The sequence below is a fragment of the Notamacropus eugenii genome, chromosome 6 (genome assembly GCF_028372415.1).
Source record: "Notamacropus eugenii isolate mMacEug1 chromosome 6, mMacEug1.pri_v2, whole genome shotgun sequence".
In the NCBI taxonomy this organism is placed as follows: domain Eukaryota; kingdom Metazoa; phylum Chordata; class Mammalia; order Diprotodontia; family Macropodidae; genus Notamacropus; species Notamacropus eugenii.
Window position 1 is genome coordinate 37,781,113 of NC_092877.1, and position 27,989 is coordinate 37,809,101.

At 40.6% G+C, this 27,989-nt stretch overlaps 1 protein-coding gene and 1 pseudogene across 1 annotated transcript in view; one reads left to right on the forward strand and one right to left on the reverse strand.

The window, feature by feature from the left end:
• The window catches only part of RRAS2 (RAS related 2), an 81,207-nt gene extending 53,486 nt beyond the window's left edge, over positions 1-27,721 (reverse strand). Inside the window, exon 1 of the mRNA XM_072619538.1 lies at positions 27,321-27,721. Within this exon, the coding sequence (XP_072475639.1) occupies positions 27,321-27,428 (108 nt within the window). The 5' untranslated portion in view covers positions 27,429-27,721. The remainder of the gene's footprint in view (positions 1-27,320) is intronic.
• Positions 13,206-14,977, forward strand: LOC140510721 (cyclin-dependent kinase 2-interacting protein-like; annotated as a pseudogene).
• Positions 27,722-27,989: the final 268 nt, after the last annotated feature.

A 27,989-nucleotide genomic window follows, 5' to 3' on the forward strand; every position in this document is an offset into this window, starting at 1 on the left:
TTGTTTTCTGGAATATCAGATTCCAAGCTCCCTGCTCCTTTCTGAGGCTGGCTACTAATTTGTGTGATTCTGGCTGTGGTTCCTTGGTACTTGAATTCTTTCTCTCTGGATGCTTGTAGTATTTTTTTTAACCTAGAGGCTCTGAATGCTGACTATAATGAGGGAGTTCATTTGAGGGTTTCTTTCAGAAGGTTACTGGTGAATTCCTTCTACTTCTATTTGCCCTTTGGCTCTAAGAAATTTAGGCAGTTTTCTTGTAAGATTTCTTGAAATTATGTTGTCCAAAATCTTGTTTCAGTCATGGTGTTCAGATAGTCCAGTGATCCCTAAATATTTTCTTCCTGTCCTGCTTTTCAGATCAATTAATTTTGCTTTAAAACATCTTGCTTTTTCTTCTTTTTTTTTCAGTCTTTTGACTTTGTTTTAACATTACCTGCTGTCTCATGGAATCCTTGGCTTCTATTTGATCTATGCTAATCTTCAGAGAGTTTGTTGCCTAGGAAGTTTCATACTCCTTGTGCCAAGTTGTTACAGTTCTTTCTTCTAGAGTTCTCATTTTTTTTCCATTTTTTTCTTTGGTGTTCTCATTTTACTGATAAAATATTCTTACCTTTTTTTTTTTTTTAACACCTGTTTCATCTCTTCCAGGAATTCTAACTGAATTGTTCTCCTTTGAGGCTTTGCTTGCAGATGTTTTGAAGTCACTCTCTTCTTCTGGATTTGCATCTTGAGTGTCCGTGTCACTCTTCATGGTGGAACAGTTTTTTGTTTGCTCATTCTTCCAGTCTCTTTCCTGACTCTGGACCTGATGTTAGAGTGAGGTTCTACACACTTCTGGAGGGAAGTTCTGATCTGGTCCTGCTTTCTTGGGGTGTCCAGTACTGTGTTGTTCCAGGCTCTTGGGGACAGCTCTGGCTGAGGACCTGCAAGCATTTAGTGTTCCCAAAGTAATCTGACCCAAGACAAAGGCTGATCACTGTCCCCCTAGATTGATATATGCAAGTTCTTGACCCAAGTTTGGTTCTAGGCAACAGTAGACTGCTGCAAGACTCAGCCGCTATTAAACAGATGGAAACTCTGCTGCTTCCATACAGAACTACAAGCTCAGCTTTGGTCTAAAATTTCTGCCAAGTTATCTATCTGTAGGCTTCAAACGGGGGTAGATGCTGGAATTGAGACCGTACCTTGCTGCTGCAGAGTCACCCTACTGATGCTTACTTTTGAACCTGCTCCTCTCTCAGTACACAACCCAGGGCCTGCATTAGGATGGGGTCTCAGTTTGTCACATTTTTCTAGATCTGTCTAGAAGAAATGAAGGGTTAGGCAGGGAAGAAGCTTACTCTACCTACTGCTCCCTGCTACTCCACCATCTCCTAAATGACACCTCACCTACCCAACAAAAAAAGCCTTTTCTAAATGTTAAGGCTTCAAACACAGTTTAATTAGTGTTTATTATTACTGAGCAGATCTATTTGGCATCAAAATTTATGATCCAAGTACATTTTAGGCACTATAATGGATACTAGATTAGTTATGGCAAACAATGTGTCACAAAAATACATATTTTATCAAATAATACATACTAATAGTATAATTAGTATTATATGGAGGTCAATAAACATTTTTTTACATTAAAAATGCATCTCCATTTTTAAAAAATTCTTTGTTACAAGGTACGACACTGGGCAGAGGAAGGGGAAAGACCATATTTGGGGAAGGGAAAGGAAAAGAATAATCATTTATAAGATGCCTAGCATGTGCCAGGCTCTGTGCTAAGAGTTTTATGAATATTATCTTACTTTATCCTCACAAAAACCCTGCAAGTTAGATGCTATCATTATCCCCATTTCACAGTTGAGGAAACTAAGGCAAACAGGTTAAATGATTTGCCCAAGGTCACAAAGTTAGTGAAATTAAAATGACAAAAACAAAAAACTGCAGTAAAATTTTTAAAGGCCAGGGTAGGGGCAGTCCATATAGCTGAAAAGGCTGAGAACTATTATGCTCGGCAATATAACGGTAAATAACCTATAGGAGGCCAGAGGGGATAAAGGATTATGGAAAAAGAACTAGAGTTAAATACTGATCTGACCAGAAATACTGGAAGGTTATTTAACAATTTTATGTAATCATTTCTCTTTCAGGACCCCCACCCCTACCCTAATGTGCTGAACTCCTGCTTATTATCTTCTCCAGGCAGAATTCAGATTGACAGATGGAAGCTACAGGAAGGATGGTTTCTACTGAACGTAAGGAAGAACTTCCTATACAATTAGAGCCATCAAAATAAATGAAAACAGGTTGACTTAAAGGCTCCCCATCACTGACAGTTTTCAAAGCAGAGGCTGAATGACTACTTGTTAGGACAGAAAGAATTCATGCTTCATTCAGGTAAGGGGTTGGCCACTCACTAAAACTCATTCCAACTCTGTCATTTTGTAATTGTACTATGCTCTGAATTAAGCATGATTTCCTAGGCTAATGAAGAACATCAACTAGTTTCATTATTTCAGAGAACATCTGAGAGAGGAAAGATGTTTGAATTTGGAATTATCCTAGCAAGGTAGATTATCTCACCCTATGAACAAAATAAAGAGTTAAGAACCTAACAGTTAAAACCTATAAACAAGACGCACTATAAAAAAGCCCAGAAGCCAAGGATTAGAAACCGACTGTAGAAATACATCTGAGGTTTTCATAAGGGTGCAGCTTCTACCTCATTGCTCCTAACTATGCCCTCTCAAACCTAAATCTAATTGCTGTTCAAATACTCTTCGACAGCTGTCATGCACCATGTCTTCTCTTCTCCAGGTTAAACACGCCCAGTACCCACAAGGATGATGTCCACTTATCTTGGCCAGGTGACAAATTCATGAATGGCAGCTACATGTTCTCTGACTGTCCACCTTTCTTCTTAGGCATGAAATCCCTCTTAACCGTCTTTCTGCCCTTTTCATGATAATGAAAATAGAGCAGGTCTGCATTCTCTCTGTCATCAGTTACCACTGTCCCATCTACCATAAGCAGTGAGGGGCCTTGACCACTTTTTTGCTTCTTCTCTTTTCCTTCTAGGACTATCTTTTTGTAGTCCTTATTCCTCCTATCTGGCCCCAGAAATGCCCAAACATAGAATTAGCTCATGCTTATTCTTACAGTATGTTCTGTCAGGCTTGTTCACTTCCCTTCTATCTCCCTGTGTTTCCATCTTCTATGCATGTTTTCTATGCTGATTTCTTCCTCTTGATAGCAACTACTTCCCTTGGGTCTTCAAAATTTCAAAGCTGAGAACTTCCCATCCCTCCTACACTGACTTTCTCTGTAGAATTTTAGTTCATAGTTCTCCCCTAGTATTCCTCTGAACCCTTTGTAATTGTTCTCCCAAGGTTTAGCTCCTGTTAAATTACTCTAGCTCTCGTCTAAGATTCTTTCACCTTCTCTATCTGTTCTAGTAGTTCCCTATTGGTAAGAATCAGATCCAGAATTTCCCCTTATTGCTTCCTCCACCTTTTGGAGGATAAATGTTTGATTTGAATCTACCAGTACTCTCTGTTCCAAAACATCTTAAATTTCTTTAAAAAAAATCTCTCCTCTTCTATGCCCAAAGAACTACAAAAATGTGCATACCCTTTGACCCAGCAATATCACTTCTAGGACTATATCCCAAAGAAATCATAAAAATGGGAAAGGGTTCCAGTGTACAAAAATATTTATAACAGATCTCTTTGTGGTGGCCAAGAACTGGAAATCAAGAGGATGCCCATCAATTTGGGAATGGCTGAACAAGTTGTGGTATATGAATGTAATGGAATACAATTGTGCTATAAGAAATGATGAACAGGAAGACTTCAGAGGGACCTGGAAGAATTTATATGAACTGATCCTAAGTGAAAGGGGCAGAATCAGTAGAACTCTGTACACACCAACAACCACAGTGTGTGAGGAATTTTTCTGGTAGACTTAGTCCTTCATAGCAATGCAAGGACCTAAGACATTCCCAAAAGACTCTTGAGGCAAAATACCATCCACATTCAGAGAAAGAACACAGAATGAAGCAGAATGTTTACTCTTATGTTGTTTTGTTTTATTTGGGTTTTTTCATGGTTTCTCCCATTCATTTTAATTCTTCTATGCAACATGACTAATATGAAAATGTGAAAAAAAAAATCTCTCCTCTTTCTAGATGTATTGTCTAGTAGAAAGAACACTTGGATTCAAATCTCAACTCTGCCATTTAATATCTGAGTAACCCCTGGCAACTAATCTAAGGTGATCAATCATTACCAAGCATTTATTAAGACCCTCCTGTGCACCAGGCAAGGTGTTGAGATACAAATACATAGAATAAGATAATCCCTACTCATAAGGAGTTTACATTCTATCAAAGTAGAAAATGGTACTCACCAAGTAAGTACATTTTTAAATATGTACAGAATAAATACAAACTCCAGGATGAAACTTTCTTCCTGGAACCCTAGCTGTCAGGTGTCTCCCTTCTCATCACCTGACACTTACTTATCTATGTGACTACTCCTCTCTTCTCCCACATACCTGCTCAAAGCATATAAAGATGGTTTTTCACAATGTCTTTGTACACAGTAGGCACTTAGTACTCACTGAATAAATCAATTACAGAATCAAAAAGTACTGAAGACAGATGGGAAAGGAGGTGTGAAATACTATTAAAAGTGAGCCTTGAATCAACCACTAGAAAGATCCATGAAGACCAATAGTAGGCCCTTTGAGAAGAAATCTCCAGCAACCTCTCATAGGCAGAAGAGACTGGTAAAGAACTAAATTTAAGCCTCCAAAGAAATTATTTGAAATCACAGGAGATTGCAATTCCTTGGCTCCCAAATGAATTTGATCCCATATTTTCTTTTAGAAAGACCAGGATTCTACTTTTATCCTCATTAGGGAAGTCACAGACCAGTTTTCCTTTCTTCCCTACACTATCTTCCTCCAACACTCCCTAAACAGCCCTTATCTAAATTTCTACCATCAATCCCAACAGTGATATAGTAAATTCAGAAAGATCTCCCATATTGGTCTAAAAACAGCTTCTGCCCAAATATAAGCAGGTCAAACCCCCAAAATGAGAGTTCCCAGAAAGGATAATAATATATAGCATGCAGTGAAAAACACCCCTATTATAGACAACAGAAAACAGATTTGGGGGGAAAATATAAGCTCACTTATTCTCACTTATTCCTTCAATTTATAACAAAAGGACCCTTTCTAAAAATTTAACTTTGGATCATAGGATTTAGAGCTAGAAGACATGTTAAGAGATCCTCTAGTCCGCTGACTGATTTTGAGGAAAAACAGCCCCAGACAAGTAAAATGATTTGCCCAAGATCACAGGCAGTAAAGTGCTTAACAGAACCCAGTTTAAAACAGTCTCCAAATAAAGGACTCGGGCTACTTTGAATCTTTGTTTTTATAAACAGTCACCAATAATGGCATAGACTTGTGTGCATATACGCACACAAAGTCAGAAAAGGTGGGCAAAGATTCTGGAAGCCTGTTTTATAGCTATGACATAGAAGGTAAGGTACTTCAGTATTACCTAGATCAATACAACTTCTCAGGATGACAGATTTATGAACAGAGCAAATCGAGCCTTCTTATTTTCCATGGGAGAAAACCAGGACCCAGGAAAGGGAAATACCTTGCCTAAGGTCAAACAAGCAGGTCTCAAACCTAACTGACAATCCAGTAGCCTTGTCTTTAAACCTCAGGTTCTCACCTTTTTAAATTTTCCATCACACACTTAACCCCAAATTTAAGTATCCATTGCAACAATTTAGTGCAAGGAGAAAGCTGAAGGTGACATTTCTTCAAACAGGAAGTTCAAAGCAAAATTAATCCTCAGTTCCAGTAACTCTCCAGATGAAGTCAGATCCCATTCTTGGAGAAAAGGCCCAAACTACTGCAATTCAAAGGGCAAATCACAACACTGAAAATGCTTGTCTACTAGGACACTTCAAGGGAAAACTTTTAACATAAAGTCATTAATCTCTAACTATAACTGGGAAAATACACTTTTGTTTGTTTTTGTTCTTTAAGTACACAGAAAGGAAACAGACTCCCACCCAGAAGGGAAACTCCTAACAGAATAAGTGTGTTGTTTGTCAGTATCACAATGCCTTTAACCCTAGCCGAGAGTCTCCTACTTTGTCTATTTTGTTTGTAATTAAAAACTTACACTACCCATCCGAGTGGGCTCTCTTTTTCAATTACTCCAGTATCTTTAGCTCCAGCTTCTCACAAAGCCTTTTTCAAGCTGACATTTAAAGGAAGGATACCATTACCTTTCTTTGGCATTAATCCTGGTTTCATCAATGGTCATCATTAGCATAGTTACAACAGGAAGACAAAGTGTTAAATCTGAAACCTTCCTAACATTCACTGAAAGAAAACCTAAAAGAAAAACCAACCTATTCAAAACAAAAATTTTATAAATGTTAGTATTCTAATAATAAATCTATACTGAAAGTTTGGTGCACAACATTAAATATATCCGAGGGAGGACTGACTTTTTAAAAGTTAAGATAACTTCCAATTAAAAGCTTTATAACTTCCACTAACCTGGTATTCATGAAACAGAAACTAAGAACTATGTTAACTCCATTTAAATTAGAACTTGATCCTTTCATAGAGTATTTATTGCTATAACCAAGGCATGCCAGATTGAACTGGGCAGTCTGCTGCTTTTAGATAAATAAGGCAAGCCCTAATTCCACACTTCTAATTGAAAACAAAATTAAGAATTCTACTAATTTGGCCTCATTAACGAAATCCCTAAAAGCTCTTCTTATATGCCTCTCAAAATGTAATCATAAAAACACATTTTGGGGAGCAATCAATCCTTAAAAACAGTAACAACTCTCTACCAGCATCTCCCAAACTGGTAAACCTAGACGTTCAGTATGCTGTGGATAGGGGCTCCAAAAAAGAATTTTAATGCTAGGAAGATTTTTTTTTTCCCTTCAAAATACTTGATATGAAATCACTAAATATCATACTATTATAGTGTAGTGGGCAAGAATATCAGTCAAGTGGTTTGGGTTCAAATACTAACTGCCTTATATTAGATAAGAAATAATCAATCAATAAACGTTTACTATCGATTATGTGCCAGGCACTATGCTAAGTGATTGGGATTCAAGTCCCTGCCCTCAATGAACTTACAATCTAATAAGGCAGACAACATGCTGACAAACATATACAAACCAAGGTATATTCAGGACAAGTGAGAAATAATTAACAGAGGGAAGGCATTAGAGTTAAGATGGGTTGGAGAAGACTTCCAATAAAAGATGAGATTTTATTAAAGGAAACCAGGAAGGTCAGTAGTCAATGTGGAGGAGAGAAAAGGTTCCAATCAGAGAAAATGCCTAGAGCCAAAGGATGGAGTGTCCTGTTCAGGGAACAGCCCGGAGGCCAGTGTCACTGGATCAAAGATTATCTGTCAGGAACAATGAGTATGAAGATTGGAAAGATAGCAGGGGCTGGGTTATGAAAAGCTCTGAATGCAGAGCATTTTGCATTTGATCCAGGAGGTAACAGGGAGCCACAGGAGTTGGGGGAGAGAGGAGGGAGGAAGAAGGGGAGACATAACCTGACCTGTACTTTAGGAAAATCACTTTACTGACTGAATGGAGAATGGAATGGAGTGGGGAGAGACTTGAAGGAGTCGACCAGTAAGAGGCTATTACAATCAAAAATCCTGGCACAAGATGACAAAGGTTTGAATTAGAGTGGAGGTGGTATCAGAGGAGAGAAGAGACAGAGAGAAAGAGGCAGAAATACAGAGGCAGAGAGAAGAGTCCACAACCACTCCAAGGTTGCAAGCCTGAGGGACTGGCAGCCAGCTACAAAAATAAGAAAGCCAGGAGAAGGGAGGGAGGGTTCAGAGGGAAGATTTTAAGTTCAGTTTTGTTCATACTGAGTCTCCCGGACATCCAGTTCAAGATGTCTGAAAGACAGTTGGCAATGCAAGACTGAAGGTCAGCAGACAGTTTAGGTTCAGGACATTATTAGCTAAGAAATAAGGAACATCAACAATAATAATAATAGCCAAGATTTATACAGAGCTTTAAGATCTGCACAACATTTTATGTTCATTACATTTCATTTGAGTCTCATGAAAACCCTAAGACCCTACATTCATCACCATATCACAGATGAGGAAGGGGCAGCTAGGTGATGCAAACAATAGAACACCAGTGCAGGAGTCAGGAGGACCTGAGTTCAAATTTTACCTCAGACACTTGACACTCACTAACTGTGTGACCTTGGGCAAGTCACTTAACCCCAATTGTCTCATCCTGGGTCATCTCCAATCATCCTGATGAATATCTAGTCACTGGATTCAGATGGCTCTGGAGGAGAAGTGAGGCTGGTGACCTGCACAACCCTCCCTCACTCAAAAGAGTCAAGTGCAAGTCATGTCTTTATTTCTCTGATGTGGCATGGTCTTCTTCAGCAACAAAGGACAAACACACACATGAGGAAACTATCTGAGAGAATAAACACAAGTTGGAAACCCAAGTCTCTCCTGATTCCAGATTCACTGTTATTTTTACCGTGCCATACTGCCTCCTTAAATCACTTAACCTCTCTGGGCTTCACCTATAGAATGAGGGGGTTAGTACCAATTGATCACCAAGGCCCTCACTATCTCCCAGTCTCCCCTTGCAAAGCATTTGTGGGCTCCAACAACATGTGAGAGGCTTCAAAGCGCTCCATGGTCAAACAGGCACCTCTAGCGTTAAATATAAACACCTCTGTTTGGGCTTTAAGTCCCTTCACAACTTGGTTCCAACCTACATTTGCAGCCTTATTAGATATTTTTCCTGACATTCTGTTAATCGCAGAGAGTCTCCCATCTCTAGCCTCTGTGCCTTTGTACCAGTCAGTTCCCATTCCTGGAATACCTGCCCTCCTTACTGTCACCTCTAAGAGTCTATCACTAATTTCCCCCAAGGCTCTCTTCTTCCTACATGAAAACTAACTCCCCAGCTGCTAGTGACTCCCCTTCCTTCCTTCAGAGCATCTTATAAGATAACTATATATGGTCCTGTTCTCTCCCCATTCCCATCCCCCTTTCACTAGACTGTGAGCCAATCAAGGGCAAGAACTTTCACTTCTGTTACTGTAACCTTAACACCCCACCCAGTGCTGGAGATGGGAGGCACTTAATAAATGTTTGTTAATTAACTGAAATGCTGTTCTTTGGAATAAGAAAGCTTACTCCCTGATACTGGAATGACTGAGTATTCCCAAGAAGGAAGAGGAACATAACCTCATTCTTCTAGCTTGAGAAGAACTGATAACTTCATGAGAAGATCATTTCCCTTGTGAAAGTAAACACAGTTATCACAAGACCTCTGTGTATTATGCCCAGCAGGCACTGACAATTCATAAGGTTAAAAATTTCTTTGCACAATTTAATAAATAAATTAAACAATTTCTTTTATTGTAGGATGGAAATAGGTGTGGTCTATTCCTGCTCAAACAACTTAAAAGTAGTAGTAGCATGGCAATGTTCTTTTCAGGCATTAAAAAGTACACAAACTACCACTAGAGACAGCAAAATTTTGAGGAGAAAAATCAAATCCTCAAATAATGAAGTAATTAAACTCTATGTGAAAATAAAAGTAACATGGAAAATCACAGCATAAACAAAATTTACTCTAGTGTTCAAATCCCTCCTTTTCCACAAACTGCAGTCCAAGAAGTTCGGTAAATTAGGGAGGTATCACAGTCTGGACCAGGAAATCGGGAGAAGCTTGTACAAAAGGTCACATAGATATCAAGTTGTATATGCAGGGTCTGACCCAAATTCACTAGTCAATCTATTATACCTTTACAAAAGTTTAATAAAGGTCAAGATCTCAGTTTTTTAGTTTCTTAAGTCAGACTTGTAAAACTAAAAATAAGTTTTATTCAGTGATTACAAAGTTACATTATTATTTAAGAATCCATTATGTTACTTTTTTAAAAAAGAATCAATTTTTAATTATCATCGACCAACCTCTATAGAAATCTAATACAACTCCAAAATGGAATTTTACATGTATCTTATAAACTGCTAAGAGGTTAGAAAAGATGGTTTGATTGTTTTCTTCAGATCTTATGACAGGTTTTATAGCTCTGGCAGTTTAAAAAAAAATTCCTAAATATATAACTATGGGGTAGAGCCACGATGGCAGAAAAAAGATATTAACTCATTTGAGCTCTCCCCAAAACATAATGCCATAAAATAACACCTGGAGCAGCAGAACCCACAAAAGGACAGGGAGAAATAATTTTCCTGCCAAAGACAACTTAGAATGTAGGCAGGTAAGGTCTGTTACACCAGGGTGAGAGGACTGCAAGCTGAGCCAGCACAGCTCTGCCCCAACCAAACCCCAAAAAGCAGGAGCAGGCCTTTGGAGAATGAATCACTGGCAGAAGTGGAAGTTTCCAGACCTCTCAGAGCACAGGCTAAAGACAATTTAGAAGGGTCAGCAAGAAAAGCTTGTCCCTCGAGTAAGAGTGGAGTGTAGTCCAATACAGGCCACACCAGCACAGACTTAGCCCCAGGAAACTAGGAGCAGGCCTTGGGAGGGACTCAAGCAGCAACGGCAGCAGCTGCTTCTGGAGTTTGCAGCCCACAGATGGTAAGGAGGTCGAACAACTGGCCAGAAGATTACAGGAGCCTTTTTGCTAGCACTGAGGCAGGAATCTGTTGCTTTGCCCATACTTCGGACCGAATTGTAGTCCTTGATGGCAGTCCCAGGGCATTAAAGAGTGCTTGGGGTCACTCACAGACCAGAGCCCTTAGAAGAACTAAAAACTTACAGGTCCCTAGAAGTATCTCTGAAATCAGCTGCACAAAAAGCGCTGAAGCTTGGGATGCTGGAGGCAGAGTCCCACTTAAGCAAAGAGTTAAAAGTCAAGAAATAGACTGGAAAAAATGAGCAAACAGAAAAAAGTTCTGACAATATAAAGTTACTATGGTGACAGGGAAGATCAAAACATACACTCAGCAGAAGATAACAAAGTTTTTCAAAAGCTCCTATATCAATAACCTTCAAGAAAAATATGAGTTGGTCACAGGCCATGGAAGAGCTCAAAAAGGATTTTGAAAATCAAGTAAAAAAGGTAGAGGAGAAATTGGGAAGAGAAATGAAAGTGATGCAAGAAAATCATGAAAAAAGGCCAATAGCTTGGTGAAGGAGACACAAAAAAATACTGATGAAAATAACACCTTAAAACATAGACTAGACCACCCAGCAATACCACTTCTGGGGTTGTATCCCAAAGAAATTATAAAAATGGGAAAAGGACCCATATGTACAAAAATATTTATAGCAGCTCTTTCTGTGGTAGCCAAGAACAGGAAATTGAGGACATGCCCATCAAATGGGGAATAGTTGAACAAGTTGTGGTATATGAATGTAATGGAATACTATTGTGCTATAAGAAATAACGAACAAGCTGACTTCAGAAAATCCTGGAAAGACTTATATGAACTGATGCTGAGTGAAGTGAGGAAAAGCAGGAAAGCACTGTTCACAGAAACAGCCACAGTGTGGTAAAAGAACACCAATGAGGAGAAGAATGCCTTGAAAAGTAGAACTGGCCAAATGAAAAAGGAGGTACTAAAGCTCACTGAAGAAAATAATTCCTTAAAAATCAGAATGGAGCAAATGGAAGCTAATGATTTCATGAAAAATCAAGAAATCATAAAACAAAACTGAAAGAATGAAAATAAAAAAAACAGAAGACAATGTGAAATATCTCACTGGAAAAACAACTAACCTGGAAAATAGATCCAGGAGAGACAATTTTAAAATTATTGGACTATCCAAAAGCCATGATCAAAAAAAAGAGCCTAGATAACATCTTCCAAGAAATTATCAAGGAAAACTGCCCTGAGAGTCTAGAACCTGAGGGTAAATGAGAAATTGAAAGAATCCACCAATCATTTCCTGAGATGCCAAAATGAAAACTCCCAGGAATATTATACCCAAATTCCAGAGCTCCCAGGTCAAGAAGAAAATATTGCAAGCAGCCAGAAAGAAATAATTCAATATCATGGAGTCACAGTCAGAATAACACAAAATTTAGCAGCTTCTAAAGGTTTGGAATATGATATTCCAGAGAGCAAAGATGTGAGAATTTACAACCAAGAATCACCTATCCAGCAAAACTAAGTATAATCCTTCAGGGGGAAAAACTGACATTCAATGAAATAGAAGACTTTCAAGCATTCTCAATGAAAAGACCAGAACTTAATAGAAAACTTGACTTTCAAATACAAGACAAGAAGCATAAGAGATGATAATACTTTCAACTTATTTTTCTCATTATCATGGCAATTAGGAGTATATTTAGACAGAGGGTATAGGTGTGAGATGAACATGAAGGGATATCTAAACAAATAAAATTAAGAGGTAAGAAAGAATACACACACACACACACACACACACACACACACACACACTCACAAGCAAGAAGAAGCCAGGTTTCAAAACCAGGTCTTCTGACTAAATCTAGCCTCTTAATATATAATAATACCTCCCCAAGAACTGAACCTCAACCCATATTCACAATGAAAACAAGAAGTAAACTGAAATTAACAATGATCAGCTACGTGCTGAGAAGCATGAAAGTACGAACAGTAGACAAGGACCCAAAAAACTTGATAACTGATAGCTAATCAAGTCTATTATCTATATATAACCCTGGATAATCATTTCACTTTGGGAATTTTTTACTCATTCCTCTATCCTTTGTAATCTCATTTTCAACCCCACCACTCAATTTAAAGTACTGTTCTCTAAAGTCATGAATGATGCCTTACTTATCAAATCTTTTCTAAATTCTAATCATTCCTGACCCATCTTACTAGCAGCATGATCTTGGGCATTTTAAGCTGTTTGCTTTGATTTCTTCATCAGTAAAATGGGATAATTAATAGCATCTACCTCACAAGGTTGCAGTAATGATCAAATGAGATAACATGTAAAGCATTTTGCACAATTTTAAAGTGTATATAGATGCTATCTATTACTAATATTCCTCTCTGGGTTTTCATGACACTATTATAGACCACTCCTTTTCAGTCCCCTCTGCTGACTCATCAGCCACATCATGGCCCCTAATTAGAAGTAGTCCTCAAGATTCTATTCTGAACCCTTTTTCCTTCTTCCTTTTTTTCTCTCCCTTGGTGACCTCATCAGCTCCACATGCTTTAACTATAACTTCTATACAGATGACTCCCAGGTTCATACATTCAGTCCCAGTTTCTCCCGGATCACCAACTGGCTACTGATCACTAAGAAACTGGATGTTCTGGAGACATCTTAAAAACATGTCTGGAACAGAACTCATTATCTTGCCCCCTAAAGTCTGTTCTCTCTTTCAAACTTCACTATTTCTGAAGAAGGCACTGGCATCTTTCCAGTGTTTCAGATTCATAACTCAGATTACACTAGTTTCTTACTTCCCAGCACCTCTCACATAACAGATCACTTCTGTCCACCTTGATACAGTTACAACCTTAATTCGGGCCCTTATTATCTTGCCTAGATTACTGTAATAGCATTTCTAACTGATACTCTTGTTGCAAGTGTCTCCCTGCCCTAGTCTATTCTATACACACTGTACCCAAAGGACTTTTCCTTAAGTGAAAATCTGACCATGTGATTCCCCTAACTCAGTGAACTCCAATGGCTAGCTCCCAACTGCTTCCTAACCTAAAAACTCCTCTGTTCAGCTATCTTTCCAGCTTCAAGGGTCAGCGCTCTCCCTCCACTCATTCTTCGACCAGGCTACACTATCCTCCTTACAGTTCCTCAAATACAATACTCCATCCCTCATCACCCTGCCTCCTCACTAGCTCTCCTCCAAGCTGGAATGCACTCCCTCCTCAATTCAAAATCAAGGCATACCTTCTCTTTCTTTAAAAAAGCAGCTCAAGGGTTAGAAGAGTTCTTCCAGCCTGCACCCTGTTTGTTATTGGGAGCTAATGTCATGGCCATGAAGAACTTTGCATGGTTACTTATAAAAGAATTGTCTAATCTATCAGCATGAGAAAAATTAAGGACAACGCTGAAGATTGGCACAATTTATTATTGAAATGGAAGATCCTCAATAATATATGGTTGCTATTGAAACAAAATTGTTGTTTAGTCATTTTTCAGTCATGTCCGACTCTTTGTGACCCCTTTTGGGGTTTTCTTGGCAAAGATACTGAAGCGGTTTGCCATTTCCTTCTCCAGTTCATTTTACAGATGAGGAAACTGAGGCAAACTATGTGCCAAGGATCACATAGCTAGTAAGTGTTTGAGGCCAAGTTTGAACTCAAGAAGAGAGGAGTCTTCCTGACTCTAGGCCCAGCTTTCTATCTACTATGCTACCTAGCTGCAAGCAAAACAGGAAACGTCAAAATCAGTACAATGACTGAAGACCAGATGAAACTACAATGCATGAGCATTGCTTCTGGCTTTCATTCTAAAAAGGAACACCCAAAATATGAGGAGTTTGAGATGTTGTTCAATGAACTTCATGACACTTTGGAAAACTTGATGAAGTTTCCCACAAGCTTTCAGAAACATACAACTCAAACATACCAAGGCTGAAGACTTCTCCCATGCCACAAACCAAGATCTCATATTGTAGCTTACTACAATCTATGTGGTTGTACTAACCTTATATTAAGAACAGTAGGCTTGACATGGAAAACAGGCTACTTGAAACTGGATATCAAGCAATATAATTTTTCCAAAACTATTTCATTTTTAAGCCCAAACTCCCAATATCAGAACAAACCTTTCTCTGAATACTTTAACTATTCTAATATATGTCTACTGCTGCCTCAAACATTTTCCTCCAAGGTCACAGCTCTACTTCTTTCCACACAGAATGACTGCTCCAATTCCACCTTATGTATCTCTTAACACAACTCTATTACTAACTTTTGAAGTTGATGCTTAGTCATCCATTCAGTACCTTCTGTTAAAACTATGACTCTCCTTATTTGACAAAAACTACTAAGAAAACTAGACATGTGTCTAGTAGAAAATGTTTAGATCAGCACTTACACATTTCCACAATAAGTTCTAATTGGATATTCAGCCTAAATATAAAAATAACATTTTTTAAAAATAACACACACACAGTGGGGTGAGATCACAAGAATGGAAGGAGATCCCTTTCAATTATAACTAGAAGAATTCTAAACTAAAGGATTGAGGTAGTCATACAAAATAAACCAACTGAATTACTTAAAATTAAAAAGCATTTGCACAAACAAAAACATGAGAAACTAGACTGGGGAAAATAGTTTAATCAAGTAACTGAGAATAAAATCTGCTATAGAGAACTGATACAAAAATATAAGACCAAGAAATTCCTGATAACTAAGTGGTCAAAAGATATGAACAAATGATCTTCAGAAATAGGAAATGTAATTAACAAAAAATTACAGGAAATCACTGACATAAGAAATGAAAATCATAACAATATTGGCTTTACCTCACATTAAATTGGTAACTATGATAATTCTCAAACCAGTAATGTTCAATGAGCTATGAGAAGACAGGAATACTAACATAGCAGTGGCAGAACTTTGCACTGGTCCAACCATTACAACAATTTAGAAATTTTCAAGGAAAATCACTATACTATTCAAACCCTTTGATCCAGCCAGTGATCTACTACCAGGCATATAACAAAATGAGGTCAAAGATCTAGAGAGGAAAGCCCCATGTTACTAGTAGTATTTTTTGTGGCAGAAACAACGACATTGAAGAATTCACAGAAACTAGGGAAGACTAGTATGAAGTTATGCAGAATGGAAAAAAACAATCAAGGGATGTATTGCATGGAAAAAAATATTAAAAGAAATAAAAATTCAGATTAAAAGAAAATAACCAATACTGATTCCAGAAGACCAATGAAATCTATATTGTTTTGTTTTTTATTTCAGCAGAAAACTGAGGGATTATGAATATGGAAGAATATGGCAAAAATGTTACAGTTTCATTTAAGTGTTTCCCTTACAAAAAGGGGTGGGTATGAAGACAGACATATCTGGTAAATGATATATTTTTTTTAACAAGTCAAAAAGCTTCAATAAATATTTTAAAACATCCCCAAAAAAAGGAGCTCAGATACCATCTTCTGCATGAAACTTTTCCTGATCCCCCAAATGCTAGTTCCCTCCCTCCCAAACTACTCTGTGTCTAACTACTTTGAGTGCGTGCGTGCGTGCGTGTGTGTGTGTGTGTGTGTGTGTGTAGTTACTGACTATTTTTTACTTAGAGATTTTTTTCTATGTACTCATATCCTCTATTAGGCTATTAATCTCATTGGGAGTAGAAATTGTTTCATTCTTTGTACTTGTATCCCCAGCAACTAGCTTACATAGTAAACACTTAATACTTGTTGATTACAAGTAAAGTGCTATAAGACCATAAAATGTAAAATTTAATTTCCTATTAATCACAAAAGTCATCATCATAATTAGAAGTTTCTCTTTACCATGCTCTACAGTGATCATTTCACACATCACAATTTTAACTTTAATTCAAAGCAAAAAAAAATGGTATAACTATAAAAAAGATGTAAGCCTGATTATATACTATAGTGTTCTCAAACTAATTTAGCCAGAGAAAACTTTGGGCCTTGCAGAATACTGAAAAAACCTATAAATAGGGATGGGATAGTGAAAGGAGATAGAATGGGGGAGGAGTATCTGAGATAACTAGGATAACCTCCAAAAAGCAAAGGTTGAGGAAATGTAAGAGTAAAATAGAGTCTTTTTTACATCTAAAAGTTGCTATATCTAATAAGTCTTTCTGATCTAAACAATTTCATACTTAATATTTTAAGAGAGAAAGCTACAGTCATCATCAAATATCTCACCAAAATCCTATTACGAAACACACAGAACTAGAATTTGAAAGACTGACCTATTCAGCCTCAGAAAGTCAATTCAAGTTGGCAGCTGATAGGCAGAAGTGAAGAAAGGTCATTAACCTAATTGGTGTGTTCCATTTCTTTGAGTAATAAAGTATAGAATGTTACCAAGGGTTCAGTAAAAAGGGAATGTGGGGTATTTTGTGACAGGCCAGTGCATGACAGCTGGAGAAAAGCTGTTGGAACAACAGCTGTGCAGCATGTACGTTCATTTCAAACCACAAACTAAAGTTGCCCATGTCAGACTATTTTATTAACTGATTTGACCAGGACTCCTTTCTGAAACTATCTGCTTGCGTACAACAGAAACATGAACCAAAGTCAAATATGCCATACTGTGGGGAAGAAAGGATATAAATCCCCACTTCAATAATTCTATAGGCCTGCAAAGTGAAGTTACAGACAGAGCCTCACAACTGAATACTATAAATGAGACTTCCTGAACATAGCAGCAGCAACAGCTCCTAGAAGTGTGAGCACAGCTGTTTAAAAACACCACACTTATGAGGGAAGGAGGACAACCAAGCAGGATTCAATGTGAATTACTACATTCAACCAACCCATCCTCCCCACTCCCAACTTCCAACTCAATAAAAAGTGGATTTGTGAGCTTAACAAGAGATAGAACAACTATTCTACTTATAAAAGTCACCTGTTTATAAAACAGTTTGAAACCAGTGTTAGCCTAGTCACCCTATGCATCTAGTCTGTTTAAAATGGCTAACATATATAGTGCCCCCCGAAGAGGGAAGCCTCTTGTCACAGTTCAACGGTCTATTCTGGAATCTGTGAGATTCCCTAAACTCACATATTCTCTCCACTTCCTTTTCTCATTCTAAGTCCTCTCATGTCAGAGTCAGAGGGTCACCAATGGTGGAGGAAGGTGGAGGGAGAAGAAGCTTTTTAAGGCAAAAATGTCTCACTTCAGAGATGCCATTAATCTCTTTCAGCTCTGTCTTTAATTCAGAAGTCAGAGTACAAAAGAGTATCTTTTCTACATGCTCTCTTCTACAGTTTATATTACCACTAAATGCAGTACTGAGCACATAGTAGGCTTGTTTATTGGATGATTAATTTTTCGTTTATTGTTTATTGGATGATTATTGGATTTATTAATGTTTATTGGATGATTAATTTTTTTTTTTAAATCACAAACCCTCCTTTTGTAGGGCTGGCTTGAATGTTTTACTGTTCCTTTCCTTTCACTTCACAAATTGCTACATGTTGTAATCTCAACACTATATATCATGTAACCATGTAATCATGTAAGGCACTGGGAGAAAATCCACTAGAAAATGTACAGATTCATAAATCTTTAAGACCACATTCTCAAACTATTTAATCTCCCAAGTCAGAACTTCCAAAGACAAATTAAATGAAGATGAAACCTCTTAAGACACCATGATCAAATTGCTAAAACGTCAAGCTTCAAGTAAATCTATGATGTATTCAGCAGATCACTGCTGATACTAATTTGTAGTATGTAACCTCTCAGAATTACAGAGATTCTTTAAAAGGAAATCACAAAAATTGCCTTAGCCTCTAAGTAACTGTTGCTGACCCAGAAGGAATATTAGATTTATCTTTCTTCCTCCTAAGACCTTTCTTTTCAATCATTTCTTTATGTCCTGTAAAGCACCAAATTCTATCATTAATTAACAATACACAACATGTTTAGTGTCAGAATCTAAATTAATTCCCTAAGAAGAATAGATAAAGTCAATCAAATATGTGGCCAGGCACTGTGCTAAAACAATGGGGATTCAAAAAGGAAAAAAAAAAAAGGAAGAGGGCAGTCCTTGCCCTGAAGGAGCTCACAGCCTAACGGGAGAGACAACATGCAATATGTGCAAACCAGCTATTTACAGTACAGGATAAACAAGAAATAATTAAAAGGGGGAAGGAATCATAGAAGATGGGATTTTAGATAGAGTCTGAAAAAGTCAGGGATGCTAAAAGGTAGAGGTAAAGAAGGAGAGCAATCCAGACATGGGGGACAGATGGTGAAAATGTCCAGAGTCAAGAAAGGGAATGTCCTGTTCCTGGAACAAGATCAAAGAATACCTAGCTGGGAATAAGAAGTAAGACTGAATAGGTAGATAAAGCTAACTAAGGTGAATCCATTCACAAAGAGGATCTCAATATGGCAAATTGGGGAACTACATGACAGAACCAAAGGATTTAGAACTAGAAGTGGCATTAAAGATCATCTGGTGCAAATCTCTTACTTTACTAAAAGAAGAAAAAACCTAAGTCTAGAGAGGCTAAGTGATTCAAACTCATGTCTCTTCTGCCTCCAGATCCCCTAGGCTCCACTGCCTTCCTACTGGAATCCCTTTTGGTTCTAGATTTTAAGACTTACGGAGTTAAGATAGGTTTCTGAGAAGTCATGAGTTTTTTGGAAAGGATGCAAAAAGTGACTTAGGCCTAGAAGAGGATGCTGAGGCCCAAGGAGAGGAGGCGAGGTAGTCCAAACCACATGGCTAAATGTGTAGCAACCAAGATGCCAACTCACCCCTATACCGTGCTGCTTCTTCCCAAGAATCACAAGGAATACAGGCAGGGTGGGGAAGCTTCTATAGCTGTGGACCTTCTGTGAAACATTGTGTCTAAAAGACATTAAGCTTTCAATGATACCCCAAACTCATTATCAGAGGTCAAGCCATTTCAGATTCAAAGCAGGAAATGCAGGTTAGTGCCACAGAAGACTGGGAACCCCAACCACAACTGCAACCTTGAATCATCTATCTGGAAAAGAAGAAACATGGTAGAGCTAGCCTAAAGCCGCAACTCCAGGGATTAAGAGCCACGACACTTAGGAAAGGAAGGTTACTCTGAGCTTCACCTGCCAAATGGAGCAAAGACACTAAGCCAGGTACTGTGAAGGCCCCTCATGAAATGAAAGCTATGAAGTGACTGGCCTCATAGCAAGGAAAACAAGTAGTCTATTTATACTTTTTTAAAGAACTACCCAGAAATGTGAAGTGTCAAAAATCGAGAAGACCCTCAAGAGAGACTGGGGAGCAAGTACCCTGTTTTACACATGGAATTAGAAGGCAATAAGATTGGCAAAGACCTTCAAAAACTATCTAATCCAAATCGCAACTAAAGACGCCTACAATATCCCCCCCCAACGAGGGGTCATCTAGCCTCTCCTGAACAGACAACAAAGACCATAGCAGCCCAGTCAATTTTTGGATGGTCCTCACTGTTAGTTACATTGAGCCTACCTAACTTTGCTTCTTAGCAATGTCAACCAACTGTTCCACGTCCTATCCTCTGAGGTTAAACAACACAAGCCTATACCCTCTTCCTCCTGACAATCCTTTAAATGCAAGAATACTATTAACTTCCCCCTAAATCTTCAGGCTGAATATCTCTAGTTTCATCAGACTCATTATAGCAGGGTCTTCAGTCCTCTCATACCAATGAGTTTTAATCACTTCTCCCATGGACCAAGGTGGCTTTCACCTAAACTTGACACATCTAGGCTTCGGCTGAAGCCCAGGTCTGAAGAGGCCTCCACATCCCAGTAGTCTGATAAATGCAGGGATGTCCCAGATGTGGGGTCAGAACAAAGGAAAAGTCTACCAATACACTCATTGCATAGTAGACACTGAGAGACTTCATAGTCCCACACAGAACTGACAGAAACAACTAAACAAACATGTCTTTGATAAGCTTTTATTTTCAATAAGGCAAGAAACACTTGAACAAAGGAAGTACAAACTTCCCAGTTTTATTGAGGAAGTTTTTCACATCTCAAGTTTTATGCTACTAAGTTAGCATAACAGTGGTTGTTAAATATCACAAAATTGTTTTTTAAAAATTCTAGGGCTGCTGTTTTGAGTTTTATTTGATTATTTGTTTTTAAAAACGTGGGTCTCCCTATCTCCCCCAGGTTAGCAGTGGCTGCTCACCGGCCCAAGCCCACTACTTACTGGCTCTGGAGTTTTGACGCATTCTGTTTTTCTGACATGGGCCAATTTATCCCTCCTTGGGCAATTTGGCTGTCCCCTGCTCCAAGGGGGAATTGCTATACTGATGCTGGACTTATTGTGACCATTTCATTGACTCACTCACTGCAGCTCAGAACTTCCCAGCTCAAGAGACCAGCCTCATAGCTAGCTAAGCTGGGACTCCAGATATCTGTGCAACATCAGACCTAGATCTGGGGTTTAATACTCTCATAGAAAGAACCACTAACTTTTTCCCATAGACCCTTTAGCTAAAAAACAAAGTATACAAAGCTAAAATTGGTCTTATAAAGCCTTTCAAAGGACTGAAAAAAGTTTAATAAGCTGGGAAAATTTACGTTGGTTTGGCCTACATTTACCAACATCTTTCCTTCCCTAATAATTAATAAAATCAATATTTCACTGTCTACTTTGTGCCAAGCTTATGCTTGGCATAGGGAATACAAAACCAGCATCTGAATCACCTAATTTTCAGAGAGTGAAGAGGGGGAGAGAATCTAGGAAGGCTGCATGGACAAGGTGGAACCTGAGCTAGGACTTAAAAGAATTCCAGCCCACTTTCTACACCCACCTCAGCACTGGAATCCAGGCTACAGAGTAAGCAGCAGACCATCTACAAAGAGATCCCCTGGAAAGAGGCCTGGAAACAATGAGAAAAGTGGATGTGCTTCATCCTGCCACCTTCCCCAGAGCTGGTTCCTGAAGGTTTGACTATTTACTCAGGTAAAGTTCTGATGTCCTCCTCCAGGACAGAATAACCCTAAGAGAGGCAACAAGGTCAATGCTAACTCAAATATACAAAAACTCACAAATGCAATTTTCCTAAAAGGTAAATGTAATTAATTCACTAAATTAAGCATAGCAAGGAATTAATTCACAGCTCAAAGGGCATATAGTCCAGTCTATACCTGAACATCAACTCCACTCAACCTGGTTTAATGATTGTCTTCTAGGACAAAGAAAGACAACCCTGAACATATTTTCATGCTACAAGGAAGTGGAATTTAAATACTAAAATCATTACAGAGATTGACAAGCCTCAGCAGAGTAAAAAAGTAAAAATGGCCCTACCGGAGGAAGGATGAGGAGTTGCTTCTTTCAGAATCCCAAAGGAACTGTACAAGAGAGAATCTGTAAATCTTAGTCTCAATCAAAAACACATTCTTCTTTGATTATATGACCAGAAACTTTTAAATTAAACTTAAATTCAATGATAAGCTAATATATACTGTGTATAGATTTACAAGCACTTTACAAATATCCTCTCATTTGATCTTCACAACAATCCTGGTAGGTCCTATGTCCTAAAGCACTGATTAGACCATGTCAATCTCCTCCTGGAGATGCTTCAGTAGCTCTCAATGCTCTAAGAAAAAACACAAACTCCTCTGGCATTTAAAGCCCCTCAGAATCGGAGCCCTAACTATCTTTCCAGCCTTATTTCACATACCCCCTTCAGCACACAAAGATTCACCTCCCTCTCTGTACCTTGGTTCCCATTATTCCCTATGCCAGTAATTATGGCTCCTTTCTCCTGTCTTGAAAGCCCTAACTCCCGTCAAGATTTCTAACCTCCCCTCACTAGACCCCACCACCCTCATACACACATACACAATACTTAAGGCTTTCCAGCTCCAGAAATTACCCTATATGTTTATTTATCTATATACACATATATATATATATTTATAAAATCGTGTGTGTGTGTGTGTGTGTTTGGCATCCCTAGCCTATGAGTACACAGTAGGTACTTAATAAATGCTTATTAAAGTCCCAAATAAGAAAAAAATCATAGAAAGAAAAAGATGTGAAATATGGCCAGCTAGGTTGAGATGCTAATCAGGTGATATAAGATATCAACCATAATGTAGCCTTTCTCCTTGTCAATGCAAAGCCTTCTACAGGCCCACCTCTCTTTTGTCTTCTCTAGCTGATTGCCTTCACTCTCTCTAATCTTTCATTTTTCCCCATCGACTGGATCTTCTCCTCCTGCCAAAAACAAACAAACAAACAAGACCCATCTATGTCTCCTCCATCCTTAAAACATCACCCATGACCTTGCCCAATATCATCAATAACTTGGGGTTCCACTTCCAGTACTCTTACTCTTTTCTGTTAAAGAGCCTTCTAACCTCATTATTCAGAATGAAGTGCTCTCTCTGAAGTTAACAACAACCTCCTGGCCAAGTCTACTGGGCTCTTCTCAGCCCCCAATCTTTGTGACAGCTCTGCAGCCCCTGACACTGTAGATGCCCATCTCCTCCCAGATACTCTTTTCTCTCTAGATGGTTATGACATTGCCCTGTCCTGGTTCTCCTCCCACCTGTCTAACAACTCTTCTGACTCATATACTGGATCTTCACTTCAAGGTATGTCCACTAATGCTGGGCAGCACTCAAAGCTCTGTCTTCTCTTTTCCCCTCCATGCACTTTCATTTGGTGATTTCACCACTGCCATGAGTTTAATCATCATGCTTATACAGATTATTTCATCCAAGTGCATCTTTCTCCTGTCCCACATCAACTGCCCCTCCTACCCCTCAATGGATGTGCATAGTCATCTCAAATTCAACACATTCAATAGAAGAACTAATTATCTTTCCCCCACCCCTACCCCTTCCTCTTCCCAACTTTCATGTTACTATAGCAGGCATGGGAATGCTCTTTCTCACCTTCCTGAATATGTGTCATAAATGGGACTCGACCCAGGCCTGCCAGGTTCTCTAGACATTATGCTACATTTGGTGACTAAAAATTATTCTCTACACATTTTAACTAAATATGGCATCTTTTCCTCAACTAAATTGCAAATTTCCAAGGGAAGGATCATGTCTCAACCTCCTTTGCATCAATGAGCACCTAGCTCAATGTTCTCTACAAACTAGGCAGTCAATGCTCACAAAATGATGTTTATTAATAAGATTTCCAAAAAGGCACTTGTATTTTAAATGACAACACCCATTTATAGTGTTTTCACTCTTACAAAATGCTTTTCTGACAAGCACACTGTAAAGTGGCTAGTGCAAGTATGATCATCTCCACTTTATAACAAGAAAACACAAAGTAAATTTCCTTGCCTAAGATCACAGGGATATGAAGTGTCAAAAGTAAAGCTGGAAGTGAGATCTCCTAATTTCATGTCCAGTGTTGTGTCCACTACTCCGTGCCTTTCTTTCACAAGTTTCTCTTGTTATTCTTCACCCAAAGAATTTCTAATCATTACAGTCATTTAGGATTCAAACAGCTGGATGCCAAACAAAATTTTTAATCATTTGTGGTTTTAAGTAAGACAATTTATCAGCAGTGGAGCCATGAAAAGAATCCATAATTCCTACCTCCCACCTCCCCCTTTGTTCTAGGTATGAGACCATACTCCCTAGAGAAAAAAAAACGCTATAAAAAGTGCTTTGCTATCAGTTTCCTAATGTTACCCCTAAGCCCTTGGGAAATATCTACATGACAGCATCCCAGGTTTTATAGCCAAATCATACAGTTTACTCCACTCTTCATATCTTTTTAATAGCTCATGTGCACCCACAAAGGATAAGTCAATGGTGGGATAACATAAGCGGTCCTTTTCCTCATCTTACTGGTCCCAATAATTTTTAGCAGCCCAAGCCTTAATTACTGATATTACTAAACACTAACATTCCTAAAACAGAAGTCTGACCATGTCACCCCCAACTCAAACTGTATGAGGACTTCTAGAATAAAACACAAATTTTCAGTCTGGAAACTATTTTTCCAGTGTTATTTAATAATATTCTCCATCACACACTTTCCATTCCAATCACGTTGGCCTGCAAGCTGTTCCCCACACAGCATTCCACTGACCCCCTTCAAGCCCTGTTCCAAATGATTCCCAGTGTTTAGAATACACTGCCTCCATCTCCAGGTGGTAGAATACCTTGCTTCCCTTAAAGTCATTACTCAGGTGCCATCTCCTACACCAGAGATTTCAAGATCCCTGAGATGGTTAACGCTTGCTCCATCCAAAAATTATTTTGCATTACTTGGTAAACACATTTCTATTTACATTTCAGAATGTATGCTATCCTCCCCAAACTTTTTGATTGCCAGGACCAGGTTTTTTTTTTTTTAATCTTCTGTACCACAGCACCAGCCCAGGTACTTAACAAGTATCTGTTAAACTGAAGTAACCAGCTTGTAGGTTGTTTAGTTGCTCCCCACACTATTGCAAAGAGTATTATTACTCATAACATCAACATGACAGGTGATTATGTCAACTTCCACATGTTAGTGATATTTGTAGTTGTTAATACCCATTAAGTAGAAATGGAAGGACAGGCTATTTAAGTATCCTGTTTAGAACAATGGACTGGAAAAATATAAAACCCAATTCCTACCAAACATTTCAATTATACTTATTACCATACTTTTCAGGATATGCCAACAAACCAAACATGAATATGGGTAAGTGTCTGCATGAAATGGCCACCTAACTTATCTCTTAGGGTTCAAGAATTGACAGAAGTAGTATTTATAAAGTTTGTCAGTACTAGTACCTGATTTTTTTTAATTGAAAAAATCCTGAATTTAAAAGATCAGATTCTTGTTGCTAGCTGCAAATTCTAAGAAATTAATTTTTTTCATCCTAAAAATTGTTCTCCACATCTGTAATGAATTTCTTCCAAAGCTCCACTTGTAGACAACCTTTCCTCTTTTCCAGCCTAGTTCAGGTAGCCTCCTCCACGAAGCTTTCCCTTTAAGTTAGGACTTAAAAACTATCTGCTGAACTATATTTAAACAAAGTATTTCACCTCTGATCTTCCTCACCCAGATGCAAGAACACTGCCCAAGGGTGGCTGACCCACAAAAAAGAGTCTTGCACAAAGGAGGACCGTAATAAATGTACTTGAATTGACAAGAAAATATTTTAGGATGAGAAGGTAGAGTTGATGCACAAGTCAGATAAGTCTAAAACAAAGGAAGGGTGTTCAAATAGAAAGAGCGCTGGATCTGGAGTCAGAATTGTATCAGTCCCTGCTTTACCACGTATAATGAGGGATTATTTTGTTCATTCAACTAAGCCTTAGCTTCCAAATGATTGCTAAGGTCCTTCAAACTTTCCAAAATTTCCCAAGGCAATGTGGTATGGTGTACAGAACACTAGCTAGCAGTCGGCTCCGGCCTGGGTGTCAGCTCAGCCCCCCCCACACTCACTAGCTGAATGAGGCCGGGGGAGTCACCTAACCCTCGCAGGGTCGGAGATACTAGTAACAGTAACAGTTTGTGAAGACAGTCTGCACGCTGTTACCAGGCTCGGTGTATCCCAATCAAAGCTGCACCGGGCAGGACGGCGGGGAAGGAAAGGGTTTCTCCAGCTCCACTTCCATTTCTCCACAGGCACCATTTTTCCCTATCTTTACAATCCCACCCGAACGAGGGATGGTTTTAACACGCGCATAAAGTGCACAAAACAATCTCATCTCTTTGTCTTACCACAAGTCAAACCCACGGAGAAGTCCTTTAAACCAGCAGGAGGCATTCCCAAGGTTGGACCCCTCCTAACACGACCTCCAACGGACGGAAAAGTGTTAAGAGGACCCTCCCTCCCACCCTGGGGGGTCCCCAAATCTTCAAACAGATGGGGGAGCGGAGAGCCGGGATCCCAAAGCTCTGAAACCAACAAGTCGGGGGGAGACACGGAAAGAAACCCCCCCGGCCGGCTCTGGCTCTGGAGATAAGGTGGACTAAAATCTCCGCCCTTCCCTTCCACATTCCAGAGGAGTCTGGCTCCCGGGGCCTGACGGGGCGTAAAGCAGGGCGAGAAAGCGGTACCACTGGGGGACTGCGTGGGGAGGCGGGCACCCACAACTTTCCGGGCCCCGGGCCCTCCCCCCACCTCCGGGGGCAGTCTCAGCCCCTCCCCCCAGGACAGCCCCCTCCCGCCCCCGGGCAGCCTCAGCCCCCTCCCCCCGCCCCCCGCCAGTCCCCCCGCCCCCAGGCAGTCCCCTCCCCCGGACGGCCCCCCTCCCCCTCGGACGGCCCCCCTCCCCCTCCCCCTCTCGGGGCAGCCTCCCCCACCCCGGCAGCCTCAGCCCCCTCCCCCCAGCAGTCCCCTCCCCCGGACGGCCCCCCTCCCCCTCTCGGGGCAGCCTCCCCCACCCCGGCAGCCTCAGCCCCCTCCCCTCACCAGTCCCCCCCCGCCCCCCAGCAGTCCCCTCCCCCGGACGGCCCCCCTCCCCCACCCCGGCAGCCTCAGCCCCCTCCCCCCTTCTCCCCTCCCCCCGGCAGTCCCCCCTCCCCCCGGCAGTCCCCTCCCCCGGACGGCCCCCCTCCCCCCCGGCAGTCCCCTCCCCCCGCACAGCCCCCTCCCCCGTCCCTGCGCGGCGCCGCGGTCACCTGGATGAACTGGATGGTGAGCGCCGACTTGCCGACGCCGCCTCCTCCCACCACCACGAGCCGGTACTTCTCCTGCCCGGAGCCGTCCCGCCAGCCCGCCGTGGCCATGGGGGCGTCCGGCCCGGCCCGGCCCAGCCGGGGCCGGCCCCTGCGGAGGCCCCGCTCCCTTCCCCACCCCTCCGGGGCCGAGCGCGGGCCGCGGCGGGCGAGAGGGCTGCGGGGCGGCCCGGGCTGGGCGGGGGGCGCCGCGGCCGGGTCTTCGGGGCAGGAGCCGGGGGCTCCCGAGGGGAGGGCGCGGGCGCGGAGCCGCCGGGGCGAGAGCGGCGGGGGGGCCCGGCCGAGGGCCGGGGTCCGGGTTCGCGCTCCTCAGCCTCCCTCCTCAGCGCCCGGGCAGCGAGCGTAGCCTCCCGAGCCGCGACAAATGGCGGGGCGGGGCGGGGCCCGTGCTCATCTGGGCCGGGATATTCATGAGGGGGCGGGGCGGGGGCGGGGCCTCCGGCCCGGGGGTGGGGGCGAGAGGGAGGCAGGGAGGGGGGAGGCTTCCTGCGGAGGCCCGAACGTGGTGGGGTGGTGGGCGACCCTGTGTGCGTGCGTGCGTGCGACCACACGTGTATCTGTGTGGGTGTGATTGTGTGACTGTGTGATTGTGTGACTGTGTGTATGAGACAG